General features: G+C 38.6%; 1 protein-coding gene across 1 annotated transcript; it reads right to left on the bottom strand.

Moving 5' to 3' along the window:
- Positions 1-225: 225 nt before the first annotated feature.
- Positions 226-19,430, bottom strand: BUB1 (BUB1 mitotic checkpoint serine/threonine kinase). The gene is made up of 25 exons (XM_089481532.1): positions 19,408-19,430; positions 17,957-18,016; positions 17,733-17,874; positions 17,312-17,508; positions 16,246-16,286; positions 15,385-15,479; positions 14,947-14,958; positions 13,767-13,995; positions 13,329-13,480; positions 12,475-12,851; positions 12,128-12,180; positions 11,792-11,926; positions 11,460-11,573; positions 10,361-10,469; positions 10,199-10,274; positions 9,930-10,107; positions 8,919-9,006; positions 7,038-7,309; positions 5,748-5,894; positions 5,132-5,232; positions 4,596-4,757; positions 2,153-2,310; positions 1,762-1,939; positions 981-1,087; positions 226-421 (listed from the first exon to the last, which is right to left on the bottom strand). Exons 1-25 carry the CDS (start codon positions 19,428-19,430, stop codon positions 226-228), a joined length of 3,402 nt encoding a protein of 1,133 aa, XP_089337658.1.
- Between the last annotated feature and the right edge of the window lie 3,343 nt (positions 19,431-22,773).

Raw genomic sequence — 22,773 nt, 5'->3', positions numbered from 1 at the left:
TTGTTAAGCGTTTTTTTTTGGGGGGGTTTTTTGCGATAGAAATTTTTCCACTATTGTTTGACAGCAATAGGAAGAAGAAACAAAAAAGAAAAAGAAACAGGAGCTGCTTTATTTTCCCCTCGGTAAAGTTCGGATTTCAGGAACGATTTATATACAAGAATCTGGGCTGGTCTATTGGGCCAAACCATCTGTTGCGGACGGGAGAGGAGACTGCGATCTAAAAGGTTATTTTCTGGAGCGCTTGTCTTCCATTAGCAGGATGATCAGTCTTTGGCGCAGGGCTTTTATCTTGTTTGTATATTCTCTCTGAAACGTAGTCGTGAGTTTTTCTCGCAGGGCTTTGAGAGGAGAAGGGCTCTGGCAATCGGGTATGTTCAACAGCGTATGGAAGAAATCAATCCACAGATCGCCTTGTTGGATTCTAAACACAAGCACAAACATTACATTTTTTATAGAGCTCTAGCAGATTTCGTAGTACTATTATAACATCATTAAAACAGACAATACACAAAATGGACAGTAACATTAGGCTATAGCGGACACACATACTAAACTAGTTTCAATCTAGCAGTATATTTATTAACAAATGCAGCCAACATAAAAGGAATACTGATAAAGCCTTGTAAGTCTACAAGCCTATTCTACTTGCTGTCTGGATATTAGGTGAAATGTCTGATTGCACCCACCAAAAGAAAGGGACTGGGGCTTTTCACACTAGTTGACAGGATTCATTTAATGAATCAGAGACATTATGGACTTAGATGCAATGAGGTCAAAGAAGATCAGTAAGAGGAAGTCCTCTAGATCCTGTTGTATTCTAGGAGCTGATTCAGCTTCCAATTGAAAAACAGACCTCAGAAAAATCTAGAAACCAAAAAGGTGATTTTTAAATAATTTTTAGCATTGGTTCTCTTTGATGACTGGTGGTTGTCCCCTCTGCTGACAGAAAGCCATGAATTTGTGGAAGTCAATGTACTGACCTTTTGAAAATGCCATCTGTTTTCCAGGCTCCGTACTCGTGCTTCACCTTCATGTAGTTGCCGAACAGCATACAGTAAACTGTTCCCGCCACACCAAAATAGTCAGTCTGTAATCAAGAGCAATTATGTATATTATGAAAAAGACTAAAGCTAATGTTAAAGCCTTATACAGCCAGTTCCATGGCCAATACAATATACTATAACAAAAAAGACATTTTCCAAAATACTCTATTTCTTTAACTATAGCAATGAAAAGCTTTGCTAATAATGAATAATCATAGTTTCCCATGATAATCACTACAGAATTATCAGCCACTATTGGCATTGTAGCCTTTTTCTGTCTGTAGTTACTATATGCAGGTCCAGATACCCCTCCCAGTTCGTTATTTTTTGTCACACTTCTAAACATAACACAAATAGTAATTTTAAATAAGTATAGTGTGCTAAAAAATTGCAACTAGTGCTTAAAATAAACTTTACTTCAATTTGTATCAGGCTGAGTGATTAGGATTAAGCAATTCTATTGCCACAAGACAGAAGAACACATTTTAATGCGATACTAGAAATACAAATGTTGGTGGACCATGTCTAAGACCATTGAAGTGGACACTTTATACACAGACAAGTGGACCTCTGCAGATAAGTATAAAATGTTATATGTACACTGCGCAAGCTTCACCTACATTAATAGCTAGCCCAATGTAAGGGTGAAATTTTACCCTCGATCATGTGGGAATTTGCCATCACTATGATGAAAGATACTCTTGATGCTATAGTTTACCTGGTAGTTCCATGGTTTATTAGTTAACATTTCAGTACATTGGAAACCCGATGTTTCACACTTTCCCATGAATGCAGTACCCTTTGGGAAAAGGGTCATATCAATGCTCTGACCAAGATCAACCAGCGCCAGTCCATGAGACACAAAATCAAGCTCGAATGCCTCCATATCAAGAAACCTGCGTAAAGGGAAAATGTCACTTTATTTAGAGTGGATGAGAGATGCAGCAAAACATAATATGTATGTGGCTTGGCCACTCGTCACAACTTTCTTTGAATAAACCATTCCTCTTGATTATATCTTACATCCACGCAATTATGCTGTCCAGACATGCACTGGTTTGGTGAAGTTGGATGCTGAATATGTATGCTTTCACCAGAAGACCACTTACTTTTCACCCAGGACAAAGTTATCCGGCTTGATGTCTCCATGGATTATGCCAATGTTATTAAGCTGCTCCACCATGTACAGGATGTTAATGGCAAAATACATAACCAGCGGGACGGGCATCACTTTCTCATTGAGTTTCCTGTACAAGTTTATTGCATTCTGGATGGTCAAAAATGAAAAAAAAAATTTTTTGTATTTTTCTGACATGTTTTTATTACGATAATTGATTGGTAAACGTCCCTAATAATAATGCAGATATTTTGCAGCTAAACAATATTTAGTTAAATTAGCAAAACCTACATCTTTTATTTTTTGTTTTAAGGGAACACTCCAGTCCCAATATAAATGTTGATTCATAGGATAACAAGATTTCCCCTTAAAACCTACATTTCTGGTTACACATGCATAGATGAATTCAATAGATCTCAATACATCTGAACTGCCTTTCTACGTAACCTATTAAGCTGCCTGCTTAAGAGTGGGCTTAGGCAGATAGTCAGGGAGCCACATTGCTGCCTTTTGTTACATTTCCATGGTGTCTAATGACACGATTTGGAAGCATAAAGCACACCCACAGATTTCCTACCAACGAACGGCTTCTAGCAGCCGAACTGGCATAAATCTCAGACAGGAGAGCCAGTAAGCTTCAGTAGAAATATAAAGGAAATATAACCTTCTCGCTACAAGTCTAAAATAACCAAACTGCTGCAATTAGAAAGAACATGCAAAAAACAACAAATAGGAACCACTGTTTTTTTCATTAAAGGCTATAGTAGTTCATGTATTTGCATCATCATGTAAAACAGCAACAACATAAGCCTTAATAATTTCATGATAGTAATGGCTAAAAAAAACTACGATTAAGGGGCAGGCAATTAATTTATATTAAAAACACTTGCTTATGCATTCATACGCTGTTTAGGGGAACTTGGCTGTCCATTTAATATACATTAACGTATTAATGTGTTTTCAGAAGAGTGGTTTGTAGTGTTATCAATAGGATGATTATATTCATTTGCTAGTTACAGTAGTTAGTAAAGAAGACATGATCAGTCTATAATTTCAATGGTAGGTTTATTTGAACAGTGAGAGATAAAATAACAAAAATTCAGAATAACGCATTTCAAATCAGTTATGAATTGATTTGCATATTACTCAGTGAAATAAGTATTTGATCCCCTAACAATCAGCAAGATGTCTGGCTCCCAGGTGTCTTATACAGGCAATGAGCTTGTTACCTGTATAAAGGACACCTGTCCACAGAAGCAATCAATCAGATTCCAAACTCTCCACCATCGCCAAGACCAAAGAGCTGTCCAAGCAATTATTGGCAAATGGAAGAAACACAAAATAACTGTCAATCTCGCTCGGTCTGGGGCTCCATTCAAGATCTCGGCTCGCGGAGTTTCAGTGATCATGAGAATGGGGAGGAATCAGCTCAGAACTACGCGGGAGGATCTTGTCAATGATCTCAAGGCAGCTGGGACCATAGTCACCAAGAAAACAATTGGTAACACACTAGGACATGAAGGACTGAAATCCTGCAGCGTCCGCAAGGTCCCCCTGCTCAAGATAGTACATGTACAGGCCCGTCTGAAGTTTGCCAATGGACACCTGAATGATTCAGAGGAGAACTGGGTGAAAGTGTTATGGTCAGGTGAGACCAAAATCTAGCTATTTGGCATCAACTCAACGCGCCGTATTCGGAGGAGGAGGAATGCTGCCTATAACCCCAAGAACACCATCCCCAATGTCAAAAATGGAGGTGGAAACATTATGCTTTCGGGGGTTTTCTACTAAGGGGACAGGACAACTTCATTGTGTGAAGTAAAATCTTGTGTGAGAACCTCCTTCCCTCAGCCAGGGCAGTGAAAATGGGTCGTGGATGGGTATTCCAGCATGACAATGGCCCAAAACACACGGCCAAAGCAACAAAGGAGTGGCTCAAGAAGAAGCACATTAAGGTCCTGGAGTGTCCTAGCCAGTCTCTAGACCTTAATCCCATAAACATATCTGTGGAGGAAGCTGAAGGTTCGAGTTGCCAAACATTTGCCTCAAAACCTTAATGGCTTGGAGAGCATCTGCAAAATCCCTCCAGAGATGCGTGCAAACCTGGTAGCCTACAAGAAATGTCTGACCTCTGTGATTGCCAACAAGGGTTTTGCCACCAAGTACTAAGTCATGATTTGCAAAGGGGTCAAATACTTATTTCACAGAGTAAAATGCAAATCAATTTATAACTTATTTGAAATGCGTTATTCTAGATTTTTTTTGCTGTTATTCTGTCTCTCACTGTTCAAGTAAACCTACCATTAAAACGGATTATGTCCTTGTCCGTGGGCAAACATACAAAACCAGCAAGGGTTCAAATAACTTTTTCCTTCACTGTATAACAACATATGGTAAAAAAAAATAAAAAAATAGTTCTATGAGAAGTATCTTACCAGTAATGATCCAAACATATACAGATCTCCCACCAGAACACTCCCATTCTGGAACATGTGTGCATGGTGGAAACTGATAAAGAGATGCCTCAGGGCTGGGCTCATTCTCTCACTTATTTGTGTTCCAATATAAAACTCCCAGGGCTTCGCCGGCTTCTGAACCTAGGATTATAACAGGGTGACTTTTAATATGTTTGGTACGTACAATGTTTAGTCAAATATATACTTATATATCCTCATCAACCATCGGCTGTTTAAATAGAATATTTTGGCAACCTCCTCACCCATACAGCACACTAAGGAAGAATGTATTTCTTTTTTTACCTATTTCGCAATCTAGCAGCCCACCCGCTTGTAAGCAGTGGCAGGATTGCAAACATCTAGCACAAAAGTCTAGCTAGAATTTTTGTTTCATGATTAATCTAGTTCTTTATTGCTGACCACAGCACCATCTTTGAGCCATGCCCTGAAGAAGGTGCTGTAAAGGGTCTAAAATCTTGATTAATAAAGTATAACATTAGTCTCACAACACTTGCCTTTAGCATAACTTTCAGTTTGTTTGCTTTCGACGTTGCTTGATAAACTTGAGCAAAGGCTCCCTTTCCGAGCATGCTCTCTATGCCATACGAGTCGGAGCCTTTTGGGGAAAGAAAGAAAAATAAGTCAGTTTTTATTTCTCTTTGTGATGTTAACTAATAGGTTCACTAAAATATACTGCAATGGAAAAATGGCCTAAAGATATGCAAGTTAAACTTCTAAAAGCAACTGTTGATATTAGAATGTTAGCTTAAATTTTTTTTACATATTTCATATATGAAGTGAGATCTTATTAGAATCAATTAACTCGCATAACAGACCTAAACCAACTTAATGTGCAAACATGTAGAGAATGCCAAGTCTCAGAATACTTTTCCTAAAAGACAGTAATGATAAAGACTGGGGAGAAGCTTTTCAATAGTACAGTCAGTTGTCAGTTTGTATAAAGACTATGAAATCTACTGGCATTGTAATCTAATTCAATGAAGGCATAACATTTAATATGGCCATATCTCACTCATAAACAAAATACTTTTCTACACTTAAGAAATAGGAGCAAAAATTCACACAGATCCATATTGAATGAAGGAAATATTTTGGGAGCAATGGTCTTACCCAACCTCACATCCATCTTCGGTTTGAAAGCCGGAACATTGGAATACCATTGGGAATAGTTGCTGGAAGAATTAAGTGGCTTTGGCAGCTTCGACAGAAGACGGGCAATCAATTCATCATCCCACGCATTTTTAACTATAACTTGATCTGTATAAAATAAATATTATGAAATATGTTCACCGAACACCCACTTGACTCAAATGCTCTAGACACCACATATCACTGGCAAAAATCACCTTGAATAATCACTAGAATTGGCTCAGATCTATTTTTGGAAGCCAATTACTCTAAAATTATTTAAATATACAAAAACGGGGCGCTCCCTACACCCTTCTCTTAGGAGATATATTAAACTCTTTACTGCACTTTGGAGTATCTCAAATAGTTATACTTGACCCGTAACAATGATTTCTATATATCCTTTTAAAATGACCAGCTATCACACAGATATGAAAAAAATCTGGTCTCCTTGGACAAATAGACAATCTAATAGCAATCCCTAGTGGCGGTTCTTCTTATATATTTCTGCGGGAGACGCGTCTGAACTACTATATGTTGTGCCGGCTATAATTTGTATAAAGCAATGTATCCTGAGACTCCAAATGACAAAAACTTATTAGGTTTATATACCCAGATTTTCCTTTTTGTCTTTTGTTCAGGTTATTTTCTTTAAATAAATTTTTTCAATAACCAAAGTGGATTTCTTATGGGCTAACACTAATTCCTACCAGTTAAAGGTATTTAGACCACTGGATATGTCATGTAAAACAAGATTTTCGGTATGTTGAAAATGATACAAAGATGTACTTTCTTTATGGTATACCTTGATGTCAATGGCTGTAACCCATAACCTCTGTTATATTGCAAAAGAATCTGTTTTGGAAGTTAAAAAACTGCTAGGGAATAAATGAAATAAATCCCCTAGCCATAATTTGAAAGAACTTGCAATAAAGACAATTAGGAAGCAGGCTTTCAAGCAAGGAACGTCTACAGCTATAGTAATAAGTGTGTTTACAAAGCTACATAAGACAATATTAGTTGTAGTAAACAAAAAAAACATGGAATCCTAGCTGAGGGAGATTTGCCTTTAAAACTTCCCGATCATAGTTATTTCTTAGCCATTACTATTTGCTCACTATATTCGCTACTCATCTTTTTTAAGCTGAAAAGCAGCTTTGTGACAAACCATTTTATATGCTATTTCAGCATGGTTACATACCCAATTAGGTAGCCAACTGGGCTTTAACCACCGGCAATATGTAATTTTATCCAAACCCTTTACACCCATACCTGGAGCTTGAAAACAAGGCTCTTCTTCCTCCTCCTGCTGCTCCTCTTCCTGATGTACAATCAGAGGCTGTGTGGTTACTCCCCAAGGGTCTTCAATATTTCCAATCATACCGCAGTGTAACGTTTCTGAAAGCTTACACGCGGCCAGACGCTGTCCTGTTTGGTCCACCTCAGACGTTACGGATATCGCAGGCGGAAACATGCTGCACGAAGAAGGGGACTGTGCGCTCATCGGTAGCTTAGAATGCTCGGGGCTTTGCTCTTGAATAGGACTAGAAATCATTCATATACAGAAAAAAATTATTTTCTTGTTTGCTCCCGCGTAGTCTTTGCATTGCATGTCTCACACTATAACTCAATGTCCCCTCTGATTTATCACAAAACTCAATTAGCCTCATCAAATCTATATGTGTATGCATATCATATTCATAATACCAGTTTCCACAACCTGCCTTACCGGGTTTATGAGTGCATTAAAGTGTATACAAAGGCTGGAGGTGTCTCTTTAACCCCTTAAGGACAATAGGGGTTATTACTCGTAGTATATTGTGGGACAATGGCTATTTTAACATTTTTCAGTGTAGCTGTGAATTTCTTCTCTCTCATTTCGTGCTCCCACACTTATTATATATTGTTTTTTTCAGGACAAACAGGGCTTTCTTTAGATACCATTAATTTTATATCATCCAATTTACTATAAAGAAAATGATAAAATATGGGGATTTTTTGTAAAAAAATTACTTTTTCTCACTTTTTAAACAAAAAAAACTTTTACTCATCTGCAAAAACGAATGAAAAAACCTGCTAAATAGATTCTACTATTTGTCCTGAGTTTAGAAATACCCAATGCTTTTATGTTTTTTTGCTTTTTTCTGCACGTTATGGGGCAATAAGGTAGCGTTTTGCTATTTCAAAACCTTTGTTTCCAAATCTGGTAATTCTTCCCCCCCATGTGCTATTTCGGGTATCTTTGAAGCCGGCCAATGCAATTTACCCCATCAAATTATATATTTTTAAAAACTAGACACCCCAAAGTATTTGAAATGCTGGTATTTTAACCCTTTCCATGCACTAATTTTACCACCAGCCTTTGTGAAACTTTATGGTAGTACTTTTTATTTTTATTTTTTTCACACATGTTGTACTTCAGGTATAAATTTATCGCTCCTGGTATATGTCCGTGTCAAACAACACGCCAATATGTGTTCAGTAACATCTCCTTAGCGCAGTGATACCCCCCATGCATGGGTTTGTTGGGTTATTTGGGAGGTAAAAGGCCGCCTTTGTGAGGTGTGTATTTTTATGCCATTTAGACATCTGATCCTACTGCCCCCATGTCCCATATTTGGGACATCTTTGAACCCGGCCAATTCAATTTACCCCATCCACTCATGCATTTTTTTTATCACGAGACACCCTATGGGCATTTGTAATGCCAATATTTTAACTCTTTCCATGCTGGAATTTTTGTAAAGATAAAGAATTTTAGGACTTGCTTATTAAATTTTTATTTATTTTTTTTTGGCGACAGTGGGGATTTTTACATGTTACCATATTATTTATTTATTTTTTAAACATTTTTTAAACACCGTTTATGCTAAGGGAGCGATTCTGATCGCTTCCTAAGCTGTTTTAGCCGGGCGCCGCCGTGATCTTTGATGATCGGTGCAGCGGCGGCCATTTTTCTTCCGGGGAGAATTTTTTCATCTCGTTGCACGGCAACCCCGTACATGTACGTGGATTGTCGTTAAGGGGTTAATGGCATCAGCACCAATAAAGAATCTTCCTTTAAAATAAACACACAGAGGCCTGGGGAAACTAGCCACATGTGTTCCTCTAAAAAAATCATCAAACCATTTTAAAAGCTTTGCGATACAATACCTTAGCTTCCTTATTTTGGACGCTTGGATGAATTTATCCTCTGAGAAATCAAAATTCATATGGCCACCGTTTTCTGTCACTGCATTTTCTGAAATGAGAAATACTTGAAGAAAAAAAAAATCCACAAATCACTTTGGACATTTGTAAAATCAAACACCTGCCATTGTAACTTCACTCCAATCCAGTAATATTTACCAGACTACATTCTATCTGCTATGACCGGATGGCCATATATTGCATATCTATAAAACTTTTTTTTCGCAATTTCTGGTACCAAGCTGAAAAGTTCTATTACATGGCAATTTTAAAAGGACAGGAATCATTGAAGCTGGAAGTGTTTTCTTCACAGATGAGTTTTCAGTTAAACGAACGGCACGTCACTTAGAAACACCATCTGCATTTAGTTTTGGATGGGGCACCACCACTGGGTCTTCTGCATAGGGACTGCACGTTCTCAATGTTTCTCAATGGAGGCAGAGAGGCACATAGGGAGTTAAAAGAAATTTCAGGGAGGCAGAGTGGCAAATAGGGGTCAATAGGCATATCTGGGAGGCAGAGCGGCATATAGGGGGTATAAGGCATATCGGGGGGGCGCAGAGTGGCATATAAGGGGGTATAAGGTATATCTGGGGGGCAGATGTGCATAAATGTGAAAAAACAGTTTACATGCAAATTAATATTTACTAGTAAAACTTTTTTTCCCCCCTATAAGGTTGTCTTATATTCAGGCTTTTTTCCCTAAATTAATATTACAATTTTGGGTTCGTCGTCTTATAATCGAGCAAATATATATATATATATATATATATATAAATAACCATAGCACATAATACCTTTTTATGATTTCCTCCAGAGGCATTGGCTAAAAAAACACACTAAGATGAATAATATTCCCCAAATATCTCCAAAACCATTACATTAAAAAAACCACATATAAAGCTTCTGAAGCTAAATTTTACCTAAAATGTAAAGCTGTAGTTTAGTGGAATATGTCAATGCAGAGGTGCTTACCTTTATTCTCCAGTGTGTGGCAAGCTGGTTCCACTAGCTTGTTGGCCGGTGTGGAGGCCAGCTGAGCTGCCATGGCAAAGTCCCCTGTGCTGTTTGGGCTGGGTGCTAGCGTTTTGTTGCAGCGGACAGCCCACACGGTACAATCATCTCCTGGGGATTCGGTGGCCCTGGTCTCCTCCTAGGAAGACAGGAGGATGTGACAGACATCGTACCAAATTCTTTAAATTAATTCTAAGTACCGTATATTGTTACTTAAAAGTGATAATTACATTGGATTTGATGGCGAGTTTGAGCATAGGGCGATCTCCAAATGTTTTCACTTCTATAGGTTTACTTGCTAGAGGCCTGTGGAGAAAACACGCACAATGCTACTATAAATTCCACCTCATAGAACATGACAAAATCATAATGTTAAGAGGGTTGGAACTTACACATCATTTTTTTTGTTGGCCTCATCCTCAAAGATCGAAAAGCCAGGTGGCAAAGCCGGGGCAACATTCTGCAATCCGAAAAGGCCATTGGCGTTTGCATGATCTTTACCTAGATTAGGAACAGGCAAGATTAAGATCGCACATGGCAGTCAGGTGTCCGCAACCCTTTCCCTTAAGGGCCATTTTTTTTTTTTATCTGCCAATTCGTGTTGTGATTCATTGAAGAAAATGTCTTATGTTTCAAGCAAACGGTTTATCTCCATGTCTTATAGATGTAGATGCCATCAACTATAACTCAAGCCTATCACAGGATGTCAGAACACTTGTAACCCAGTGGTCCAACTTTTAAAAAGGTGTTACTTTGTTCCAGCAATTTTCATTGTACCATATCCAGGAACGCAATGGTCACTACTGTTTAGTAAACAAACAGGGATCTGTCACCACCGCAGTCCAGTTGTTAATTATTAGCTTAATAATGCAAGAAATTAATGCACAAAACACTAATGTAACCTGGACATCTTTTTTTCTACTCACATGGGATTTTGAGCTCATCACAGTTCCACATGCATGAAATATGTTGGTAGCACAAAGAAACATTAAGGCTCTTTTTTATTGCAACCATATTACCTGAGATAAAATGTACTTAATAATAAAAATTAAAAAAAAAACTCAACTCTTTTAGAAGCAAACTTTCAGGGAACATTTTACCAGATGAAGTTCTTAAGGAGAAAAATGGACTGCAAAAAAATTACGTTTAACAAACGTGCCATATGTAAGAACCATTAATCTGATGTTTCAATAACTCTAGACATATTCAAATTTCTGCAATCACTTGTGCAGCTTTTACTTGCAATCACTTGTAAAGAATTAACCTTTTAATGTATTATTTTGGGTGAACAGACATAAGCTACTAGCTTTGCAATACAGCAGGAATATTCAGTTTTCTGCCCAGCTCTTACCAGTAAGAAAGATCACCAAAACCCTTTGTAGAAATAGGTTCATTTGAATGCAAAATGATACACGTATGATCTCAACAGTAGAATTTATCCATAAACAAAGCAACAGCCAGGACAGCTGTGACAGTCCAAAAGTGACTTACTGTCATTTCGACAAAACGCCTCTAAATCCTGTTCAATTTCATCAGGTGCATCAAACGGATCATCCTGTTCATTCTCTGGCAGTGTGGATGTCTGGAAGATGTCCATTATGAATCCTGAAGAGAGAATGTTGAGGTCAACAAGAAGGAAAAAAGTCACAGCAACCTGATGGCCCCAGCCTACAACACTTCAGATCCTGGATTACACAATCGTCTGCTTTATTTCTTGATAAAAATAAAATTTAGAAAACTAGGCAATTCCCAATCTCACACCATAACAAAACATTAAATTGTGTTGATAGGAGGGACAAAAACAAAACAACATTTTTTTTTACCGAGTGCTTCTTTTGTGTTGACAGTAGGAGAAGGAAGCACTTTAGATGGAGTTGGCTGTCCAAGCCCTAGAGATGTGTTTGGAGTAACGTGAGATGCATGTGCAAAGTATCCGGAAGAGGTCGTAACTGTTGAAGCTGTTAAAGAAAAACATGTTATATATCAGAATACCTTTCCATTAAGGCCAGGAAACAGAATGGTAAGTGTAACTATTCCATCTAATGTTAGGAAATTGAAAATGTTAAATTTTTTTATGGCAAACAATAATAGAAAAAATACATTATACACATTTGTGTTTGTATGTAAAATAAAATGATGCCACCAAGTGTAGTATTTACCTTCTTTTATGCCGTGCTGTGTTTTTACTCCACTAGAACCGTTATTCTGGCACCTTTGAACAAAAAAAAAAAAAAAAAAAAAAAAAGTCTAAGAATAGTGAACACACAAACTCTATAATGTAGAAAGGTAGCTACAACCCAACACACATCATTTTAATAAAATATGAAAAAGAAAAAAAAACAAAAAAAAAAAAAACAGTATATTGCTCATTATCTTGTTTTCATATTAAAATATATCGTTTAAACATAAAATTCAAAGTGCTTCAAATCAGATGACAGCTGCTTTATTTTTTATTTTTTTTACATTGGTAGTCAAACTCAAGATTTAGGGAGAAATAGAAACTTACAACTGTCTGGGGACATCTGAGGATGACGCTGCTGACTGGTCATGTCCAGTTGGTGGTTTAAAGAACAAGTCATGCCCAGGTGTTAGAGGATTACAATAATGGCTTCCATGCGCTTCAGCGTCAACAGTAGGAGGCATCGCAGTAAGGCCCACATCCAGTTTTACTACATCATTAGATGCACACAGTTGGCTGCTTCCAGTGGCAGCCGCAGGAGAAGGTGTAGGTTGTGCTACAAGAGGTGCGGATAACTCACAAGGTGTGAGTGGGCCAGATGTGGATATTCGTCTCCGATATATCAATGAGGAACTTTGAGCACCAGGAACTGGGTAACTCATTCCAGTTGGTATAGATTTGTTGGGGTCCAACACCATTCGAGTCTGCATGAGATGAAGATTTCAGATTAAAACGTATAATGGATTCTGTTTAAATACCTAAATTTTACAAGCATACATGGGCTCCTGCGACTCCCACTGATTTCAACGGGAGGGCTACTAACCATGAGGAGGAATTATGCTGCCTGCTTTCTGTAGGAGCAGCAACATAAGGGATTAAGAGCCAAAAAGTGTCTCTTTTTTCAACTCCAATAACTAGAAAATGCATGCTACAATTTGCTACTAGTGGAATGTAGTGGAGCACAAGAAAGTATGCATTTTGGAGACTGGGCAATTCCTTTAAGTAGTAAAACAAAAATGCTGTAAGGAGGTAGGAAGGTCTATCCTTGCAAACTGGAAAACCTTGTAGAAGGTCATCAAGCTCTGCAGACCTATGACAGGTGAAAAATTAGTCACCAATTTCACCACAATACACATTTCACCTTCCCTATAGGGATGTATTCCACGTGCAAATGTACTCACGTCAGGCTTCTGTTCAGGAGCAGATTGAGGTACTACTTTCTGCTGGTCCTGAACACGTAAAAGGCTGCTAAGTTGTTCTAACTTCTGTTTCAGCAACTGTTCCTGCAAAGCAGCTTCCTCCTTAACCTTCTGGTATTTCCTTTCTTCTTCCTCTGTTTAGAGACAAAAATATATAACTGGACAAAGCTTTTTCTTTATTACAGAACACCATACAACAGGGAATGTTTTTCTTAAATCCAAGACATTGTGCTGCACGGTTACACTACTTACCAGCGGCCACAATGTTTTTTTCAAAATTATAAAATAAAAAAAATCCCTATTGCAAATATTCAGAGCAAGAAGTGTTAACACAGACAAAATGAGAGTACTAAATTATTACACAACATGTATACTAAAAGTAAATAATACATCACAGAATGTACACATTAAATTCAGTACCCAGCTGGTGCATTTTTCTTCGATGCTCATATTTTTTTCTATAGATATTTGCTCTGAACTCCTCTAGTGACAACTCGGAGTCCCCACAGATCAGCTTCTCCTTGCAGTACATGGCGACTTGCTTGGTTTCTGCTGCTGCAGATGGACCTGATCGAGGAACTACAGCCGATTTGGAAACAGTCACCCATCTGTCACCCCTGGAACAGATGTTACATTTATTTATAGAGCGCTAGCAGATTCTGTGGTGCTATTAAAAGAGAACGTGATAATTAACATATAAAACATAGCTAGAGGACAAGAAAGAATGATCGCTGCCATTTGCCACTTCATAGCTTTAAATTCAGATTGGTAAACACTTACCCACTGGAGCCCTCATTATAAGTGGGTTGCTTCTCAGCCTGATCCTCTATTCCAGCACAAACAGCACTCTAGAAGAGAATAGAATTGCAATAATGAAGGTATTATATCTACCAAAATAAACAAATGCTAGACCACAGTCGGAGATACATAAGACAATGTCTTCCTGTTATAGTAAATACCATATTTGCTCGATTATAAGACGACCCTGATTATAAGACGACCCCCCAAATCTGAATATTAATTTAGGAAAAAAAGAAAAAGCCTGAATATAAAAGACGACCCTATAGGAAAAAAGTTTTACCAGTAAATGTTAATTCATCTAAACTATTTTTTTTTAATAAAAGCTATGATTGAGAAAAATATTTTGGTTTTATTTCCTTCTATTTTCCAACCTGCCCCCCAATTGTGCACATCTGCCCCAGAAATGCCTTATACCCCCTATATGTCACTGTGCCCCATGATATGCCTTTTAACCCTCTAAATGCCACTGTGCCCCATGAAAAGCCTTTTAACCCTATATGCCACTGTGCCCCATGATATGCCTTTTGACCCCCTATGTGCCACTCTGCCTCCAGAAATGCCTTATACCCCTATATGCCACTCTGGCATTTAGAGGGTTAAATGGCATATTATGGGGAAGAGTGGCATATAGAGAGATTTAAGGCATTCAGGAGGCAGAGTGGCGTATAGAGGGTTAAAAAGGCATTTCTGGAGGCAGAGTGGCATTAAGGGGGTTAAATGGCATTTCACAGTGCACTCTGCCTCCAGAAATGCCTTATGCCCCCCATTTAACACTCCCCCGCCCCCCCCCAAAACTTACCGGTGCTTCTGACTTCCCTGTCATGTAGCCGGGGCTGCGGTGCGGCACCGGCACGGGGAACTCTGATCTCTGACAGTCGGGGAAGGTCTGCGCGATGGACGCAGACAACCCCCGCTGCTAGCCACACCTCCTTCCTGCTGCAGCGAATCGCGTAGACATCTACACGCTGCCCCAGCTACACACCGGGGACTCAGAAGTACCGGTAAGTGGGGCGGGGACAGGAGGATCCAGGTCCCCTGCAGCTGCGGGGGATCTGGATCTTAGTCGTCTCATAGTCAGACCTATTTGAGGTCTGATTATAAGACGACCCCGATTATAAAACGAGGGGTATTTTTCAGAGCATTTGCTCTGAAAAAAACCTTGTCTTATAATCGAGCAAATACAGTATTATTAGTTTGTCACGTTAAATTTCAAGTCACTGTATTGGAGATATGTTACCTGACTTTTAGCAAGAGTTGCTGGATCAGGACTCAAAGATGCTGGGACCATGTGATTTAAAATCTGTGAGTTCCTAAGGTGAGCAGCATATGTACCTGGAGTGAAGGCATAATGGTTAATAGAAATACTACTTTGTAAAGCATATAATAGTACAGAGAGAGCCGCTACACTAAAAGGTCAAAAGTCTTGGCCATCACACCTAAATGAGCGTGTTGGACGGGATGCTCCATGGGCATTGTGGAATGGGATATTCCAAAATCCTAGGAATTAACATGGCCTTGCCCCTTACTCATTTTATGGAAATCAGGGTCAAACAGGGTCAGGCAATGACTTTGGACGAGAAGGCCTGGTTTGCAATCTACATGCCAAATCATCTCAAAGGTGTTCGATGGGGTTACGGTCAAGGATTTGTGCAGGACACACAAGTTTCTCAACACTAACTCATCAAACTTTTTGGACCTTGCTTTGTGCACTGCGGAACAGAAAAGGACCATGTTCCAAACTGGTGCCAGCTGGAAGCATATAATTGTCTAATGTATCTTTGTATGCTGTAGGATTAACATTACCCCTTAATTGAACGGAGGCCCCCAAGCCCCGGACTATTACCCCTCATCGTAAAATTACAGTAAAATCCCAGAGGTCAATGAGGGACTCAACTGTTTTAAAACTAGGTTTGGATAGATTCATTAAATGCAACTAATCATAAAGAAAGTATGTATTTTTCTTTCAAATTAACTCTTTTGTACATATTTAGAGTTTCATTTTCCTTAAAGTTAGACAACAAAATCGTGTCCTACAGTGTTTACCTTGTTGAATTAAAGCTACATTTCTCGAAAATCAAACAAACTGTTGCAAACTTACCTTGGTCTGGCAGGTTCTGCGATATCCTGATCTGAAATGCTCTTTAGTGAATGAAGAAGAAAAAAAAAAAACAGAATACAAACGTCCACTATTACTGAAAGATAAGGTGGAACTACCTACGCAGATTATTAAAAGATAATCGACATAGCGTAAGTAATACACAGATTTCCTCAGATGAATACTCTGTTACATCAGTTTAACAGCCTTGCAAGACCTGTATAATAATTCTTAAGGTGCCATGTTATAAACTAATTACATCTCCCCACTCATCTCCAAATATGCCCCTTCCCTACACTCATTAGATGATATTCATCTGTCCTTTGATTGGATTTTTACTTCTCATGTGTGCTTACGAAACTACTCATGGGCTGCAGCTTCCTCGGCTTATATGTCTTACCCTCTGTGGCGGGTCCCGCCAAAAAAAGAGCGGGCTCGTAATCCCGCAAGGCTGCCTTCACGCTGCTCCCTTACAGCGTCTCTTCTCTTGGTCCACCCAGGAACAAGGCGGAGTCACGGGAAGTGACATCACATCACGTGACTCCGCCTTGTTCCTGGGTGGACCAAGAGAAGAGACGCTGTGAGGGAGCAACTCGAAGGCAGCCTTGCGGGACTGTGCGGGAAATCTGCAGTTCAGATAAGGAGGTGGGCGTGATTTGTGGTGGGAGCGGGCGGGATTTGTGGTGGGAGCGGGCGGGATTGGACAAAAAAAAAAAAAATCAGCAGGGATTAAAAAAGCAGTCCCGCGCAGGGCTCTACCCTCTGCCTTCAGTCCTTCAAAAAATCCCTCAAGACCCACTTATTTAGGACACCTGTGAACTTACACAGCAACTCCCTTCCTCTGAACTACCTTTAGCTCACCTTTCCTAGTCCCTCTCCTGCTTTAAGACAATACTTATTATTATTATTATATATTTTTTTATAGCTAATGCCGTGTGTCAGTAAGAGTGGCACTTTTACCTCGTATGTAATATACCCAAAGTCCTCTTATGGTATGCACTACTTACTTGTACATTCTGCAGTATATCATGGTGTTAAACAAGACAAATAATAAAAGGTAAGCACTTACCTATAGTGATGATCCAGAAATTCCTGTGGTTCTGCACGAGTTTGAAAACCTTTGTGGTAAAGAGCAATGGCGTTCTGTACATCTCCTTTAGCTTCTAGTCTTTGTGCCCATATCACATGAAGATGCGCTGATCGATGACCTATTCCTTGATTGTACAAATATTCGAAGAACTGTGTAGGCTCGTCTATTGATTCTGCCTACAGAACAGGAAAAATAAGTGGAAATAATGTAATATACATATTTAAAAAAAAACATGTCTCATGATCCCCAGTTATGGCATAATTATATCCATCACTTGTGTTAGGAGTCTCTTCTTTGTGTCTAGAAACTGACAACAGCCCATTACCACCCAAACGCATCTCTCACTTGGCCTACAAAATATATTTCACTAGAAAGAACGTTATCTCCAGGCATTACTTACAAATTTAAGGCAGTACTTGAGGTATCGCTCATCATTAAAATATCTTTTGTCCCCGATGAAGTTTCTTACTAGCCTTTCCAACAAACACAAAACGTTTCTCTTTTCTTGAGGAGGGAGAGCTTCTTCTGCCCACTGTACGTACCTGGCAAAAAACAGATAATTTAATTAACAAATCCGCACTACTAAGGATGATGAATAATGAATGGAAAATACTCAGTGCTGACCTTTCCCAAAGTTCCAGAGGGTCATCACCTTTATACCCTTGTATGTGGGTTTCAAACATCCTGGGGGAAAAATGAAATAAACATTAGATACCGGACACGTGGACATTTTAGCTATGGCAATGGACATTTTTCTTCCAAAAAACATTCTAAAAGTGGTGAAAAATCACATACACATGGACTGACCTGGCAAAAGCCATTAAACAAACATTTCAACTCATCAGCTTCACTGCGAATTGTATATTAAAAGGGACAGTTTAACGCGCTTGACAGCACACATAAGGAACATATATAAAAGTACTCTGTGCGTTCCTCATCTATTGCCTGATGACGCTGCTTGCCGAGCCATTGCTGGGGCCGACTGGCCCTAAGTAGATCACACAACATAGCAGCTGGGAGTGCAAATGGGACATGGCGTAAACATAAAGGGACCTCTCGGCTTGCATATACATTAAAGTTTCTCCCACAAGATGCATAGGTACATCTGAGATGACACTGATTTAACTATTCAGTATTCATGGCTTATCCAGCCCTTCTTACATGAATAGTTTGTCAAGGTCAGCCCTTATTAATGCGTGGTAATGTATGTGTGCTGAAATGTTTAAACAGTATGTGGGGATGTTACAACAGATCAGCATCCTCTTTCACCAAAGCTCAAAAGCTAATAAAACATTATGTTAAAGATCAGCAGATCACGTCACAAAGCCTCACCTTACCCGACGAGCCAATTATGGCCACATATAATTAGCAATAAATAAATGGCTTGGGCTGTCATATGTCCAGAACTTTACTTGCAGACGAGTTGAAAAAAACATAGCTGCTGCCCATACAGGGCAATCAAAATAATCACCAGCCCACAATAACGAACAGCATTTCTTGTTCTCTTTAAAAAGAGGGCCATGTTAATCGGGACTACTTCAGACTGGATAATCTGAACATCAGCGGCAACAACGAGTGATTTATTTCAGCCGGAACCGTCTAATCTGCCATTCTTCCTCTTTATTATGGGTCTGTCTATACCCCATCCCCTTTGGATTGTAAACTTACAAGCACGGCCCTCTTTCTATCGGTTTATCTTAGTCTGTCATTTCTAGTTTTGTCATACACTTTGAATGTACCCTACTGTAAGAAGCTCTGCGTCAACCACTGGCACTGTATGAATAAAAACTAACAATAAATTATCCTACAAGGGGAAGGCGCTCTTCACAGGAAACAGAACAACATTCCAAATGTATTTCCTGAAGGTATTTTGGTAGAAATGGAAGAGGGTTGTGCAGACCATATTAAAAATGCACTAATCCAACATATATATATATATATATGTATATATATATATATATATATATATATATATAAAACACAACAGTGAAGTCACAATAACCAAGCCCCGATACCCACTCCTATTGTGCATATGAAAGTAATGCACACAACGCATTAACCTCGGGGACACTTACTGCACACAGCTCTGTAAATCCATGGCCGACTGCTAATTTCGCCTAATTGATCCTCACGCGATATATTTCTAATCAAACATCACCATTTCGCACTAAAACCCGAGCCGCTTTCTTTGAGAAACAGTTTCAAATTATTCGCGCAGGCGCGAGTTCAAAATCGAGTACATTGATTGGTCGCCCTCAACCAATCGGATTCAAACGGCCGGGAGAGAGGTTGGTTAAAAGAAAAAGAAAAAAAAGAGCAGCTTATGGGATGTGACGTAACGTTCCGGCAACGCACAAAGCGACATGTTTGATGAGGGCAGTGTCCGGCTGTTGCAGAGTCGCTGCCACTCACGAGTAAATTCTGCATGAACGCTGTAGATCAGTAAGGATATGGTCTTTCAGTTTGTCCACGTATTGGTATAATGACAGACTTATGCACAGTAATATAAATGACGCCAAACCAGAAGTTTTTTCTTTTTGAATATGCGACAAAGTTTGAAATCTGCCGTTGCGAGGAATGCCTTCAAATCCTGCGCAATGACAGGTTCAACTTTCCTAATTACCTTTTTCTTTAAATATTTCATTAACATGGGAAGCCCCCCTTTTTAACTTCCCACTTAAAAAAAGATGCATGACCTAAACTTTTCTACACAATGCCTGTGGGAAGTATGGATGAATGCTCAGATTATTGGGGCATTTGTATTTTATTTTGCTCTTGCCATAAGAGAACTACTGCTGCGTCTGTTCATTAATTTACTAGTGACCAATGGGCCGGCGTTTTTGTAAGCCTGCTGTGTAATATTTTTTAGGTAGTTGAGGATGGGACTATCCACCTGAGTGGTCATTCATTGATGAAGAATCAACAAGTCACTTTAATTGATGCCAGATTAAATCCATTAGTGTATGTATGTATATATATATATATATATATATATATATATATATATATAATTGCTGTAATAAAGGTTATTTCTATGGATGAGTACTTCGGTTCTCTGTTCATTATGTACACTTCTCTTATTGAGAAATTAATGTGCTTATATATTTGAAATGTTTATGCATAATGATTGCAATGCCATGGGGTTTACTAAATCTAAAAATACATTTATATGTATGAAAAAAACACATCATAACCAACAAGCATTCATGTTTAGGACTCCCTTCCTACATTTTACCTGGTTTAATCTTTGGGACTTTCTTGTTAACAAAATAAATTGGGTTAAAATTTTTGTGACATTCACAAAATGTTATAAATAAAGCTGTAGCATACAGTGCTCTAGCAGTGGAAGGGTTAAATGTGCTGTGTGGTGGATGGAATTCTCCTGCCAGGTATCATTGTGATGATATAATAAATGCTGCAGATATTACACTGGTCCTTAAACACAGTGTTGAAGGACCATCCCAAGACAGCTGGCTACCTGGCAAAGTGATCTGCGAAGTGTCGGCTACCCGGCAAAGAGATTCGCAGAGCGTCAGAATGGCAGTAAAATATTTGAAGACTGTGAAGACTGCAGGTCAACATATATGAAGATTGTAAATTTCTGCGTATGAGCCGTTATGATCAAGGACCGTATAGATCCCAATTAGCATATAATTTATTGAATGTACCTTTTGATAGAATTTGTGCTTTTTTAGCGCTAACAGCAGCATTCCCCTGTAGTCAGAGTTAACCTCTTAGAGCCCAGAGGGAAGGGCAGTTCTTTAAGCCATGGTCCCCCAGAGGTTTCCTCCAAAACTGGGGGTTTTTCCTCGCCTGAGTGCTGAAGAATGACTCTTCGTGAGTCCAGAGGTTGCTCCTTCTCTGTCCCCTCTGCTCCCATCTATACAATGTTTTTAATTATATAATAAAGCTTTCTTTGTTCCCAAAATCATTCTTGTCTGTGAGTTATTCTTTAAAAGGGATTAATATATTATTTCCATAAGTCTGCAGCGATTTGCTAATGAACATTCTTTTGTGGACTAGCAATTTGATTTTATGCAATTAAAATGTATTTTTCTGTTAAAGAAACACTGACACTAAACATTGTATTTATTGTAAAAACACATTTAATTAAAACAACACATTTATCAAAACCTAATGTATTGACAGCCATTAGTGAAAGTAATAAAACGCAAAGGGTCATCTTTGTCGCAAACTTTTCGATTATAGGCTGCACCTCTAATTAAAGATTTAAATTAGGGGAAAATATTCCAGCATATAATCGGGACAATACGGTACATAATTATTTACAGTTACATAAATAGCTATGAAGAGGAGAAAGAATCTTGTAAAACGTGCACCCTTACCACACGCCTCAATTAAAGGTGTCCTTTCTTAAGCCACTTGAAATGTTGAAAGGTACGATATATTCATTTTAAATAATATATTTTGTAATGTAGTGGGATAGCCAATTGGCCACTGAGCCAACGAAGCGCGTTCTCCATACTTCCCCTTGGAAGTCCTCATACAATGACCCAAAACAGATGATTATTTAAGTAAATCAAAATTAGATTTATTCAGTTAAAACCATTTTGATGGAGTTTATACTCTCCGTGCTGACATATCCAGAAAATATGGACTGGTTCTGACCCTTAAGGCCTGGAGTTTGACAATCCTATGTTATAGACAGGAGGCTTGCATTTTCTCCTTAACATGGAAGTGCTGGTCCGTAAAAGGAGAAGGCTGTTGATCAGTCAGTTTAAAAAAATCAGTTACCCTTAAGTATATGGAGCAGACAGCTTAATAAGGCTGCCCGCTACCATGGTAACAATATGGAAACAGAAAACAAAGTCAGATTCACTACTTACATGCAAACATTGTAATTGACCTCCACCTGCCAAACGCACACAAAAAACACATGTATACATATATAAATAAATGTATCTTTTTAAAAAAAAAAAAAATAGAACGCCAGACAAGCTTGTGTGTTACGAGACGATGTAAAACAGGCCAAATCTTTTATCAGCGGCATGATGAAATGTTTGAGTGAGTACAAGGTTGGGTGATTATTACAAGTAGATCCTTGAAATTTTTAAAAGCTGGATTAATTCCTAGAATTGCAAATTTATCAGAATAATAAATTCTCCAGGTCTGACCCAGAGTCAGCTTAATTTTAGCCAAGTCCACTCCCTGCCTACTTTGCCTCCTTCATAAGATCGGCAACCAAGTAACATAAAAATTTAAAATGTTTGTGTGGTGGCAATTATTAAATGTAATATATAAATTAATAGGAGTGTTTCACTAATCCTCCACCATTGAACTATACATATATCTCTTCCTCTCAGCACTTGTAATTATGTTTCCGGGAGCAGGCTGGGGTTTAATAGTGTCCTTGACACTTTAAGGCGAGCAGCCAATAATTTACCATACCACATCAAGTGTGCCAGTTTTGGCTGGATAGT

This window comes from Sceloporus occidentalis, unplaced genomic scaffold (genome assembly GCF_023333645.1).
Source record: "Sceloporus occidentalis isolate IW3139 unplaced genomic scaffold, rSceOcc1.0.p SCAF_15, whole genome shotgun sequence".
Taxonomy (NCBI): domain Eukaryota; kingdom Metazoa; phylum Chordata; class Lepidosauria; order Squamata; family Phrynosomatidae; genus Sceloporus; species Sceloporus occidentalis.
Note: the sequence above shows the minus strand (reverse complement) of the source record. Positions and strands in the feature narration are given on the sequence as shown.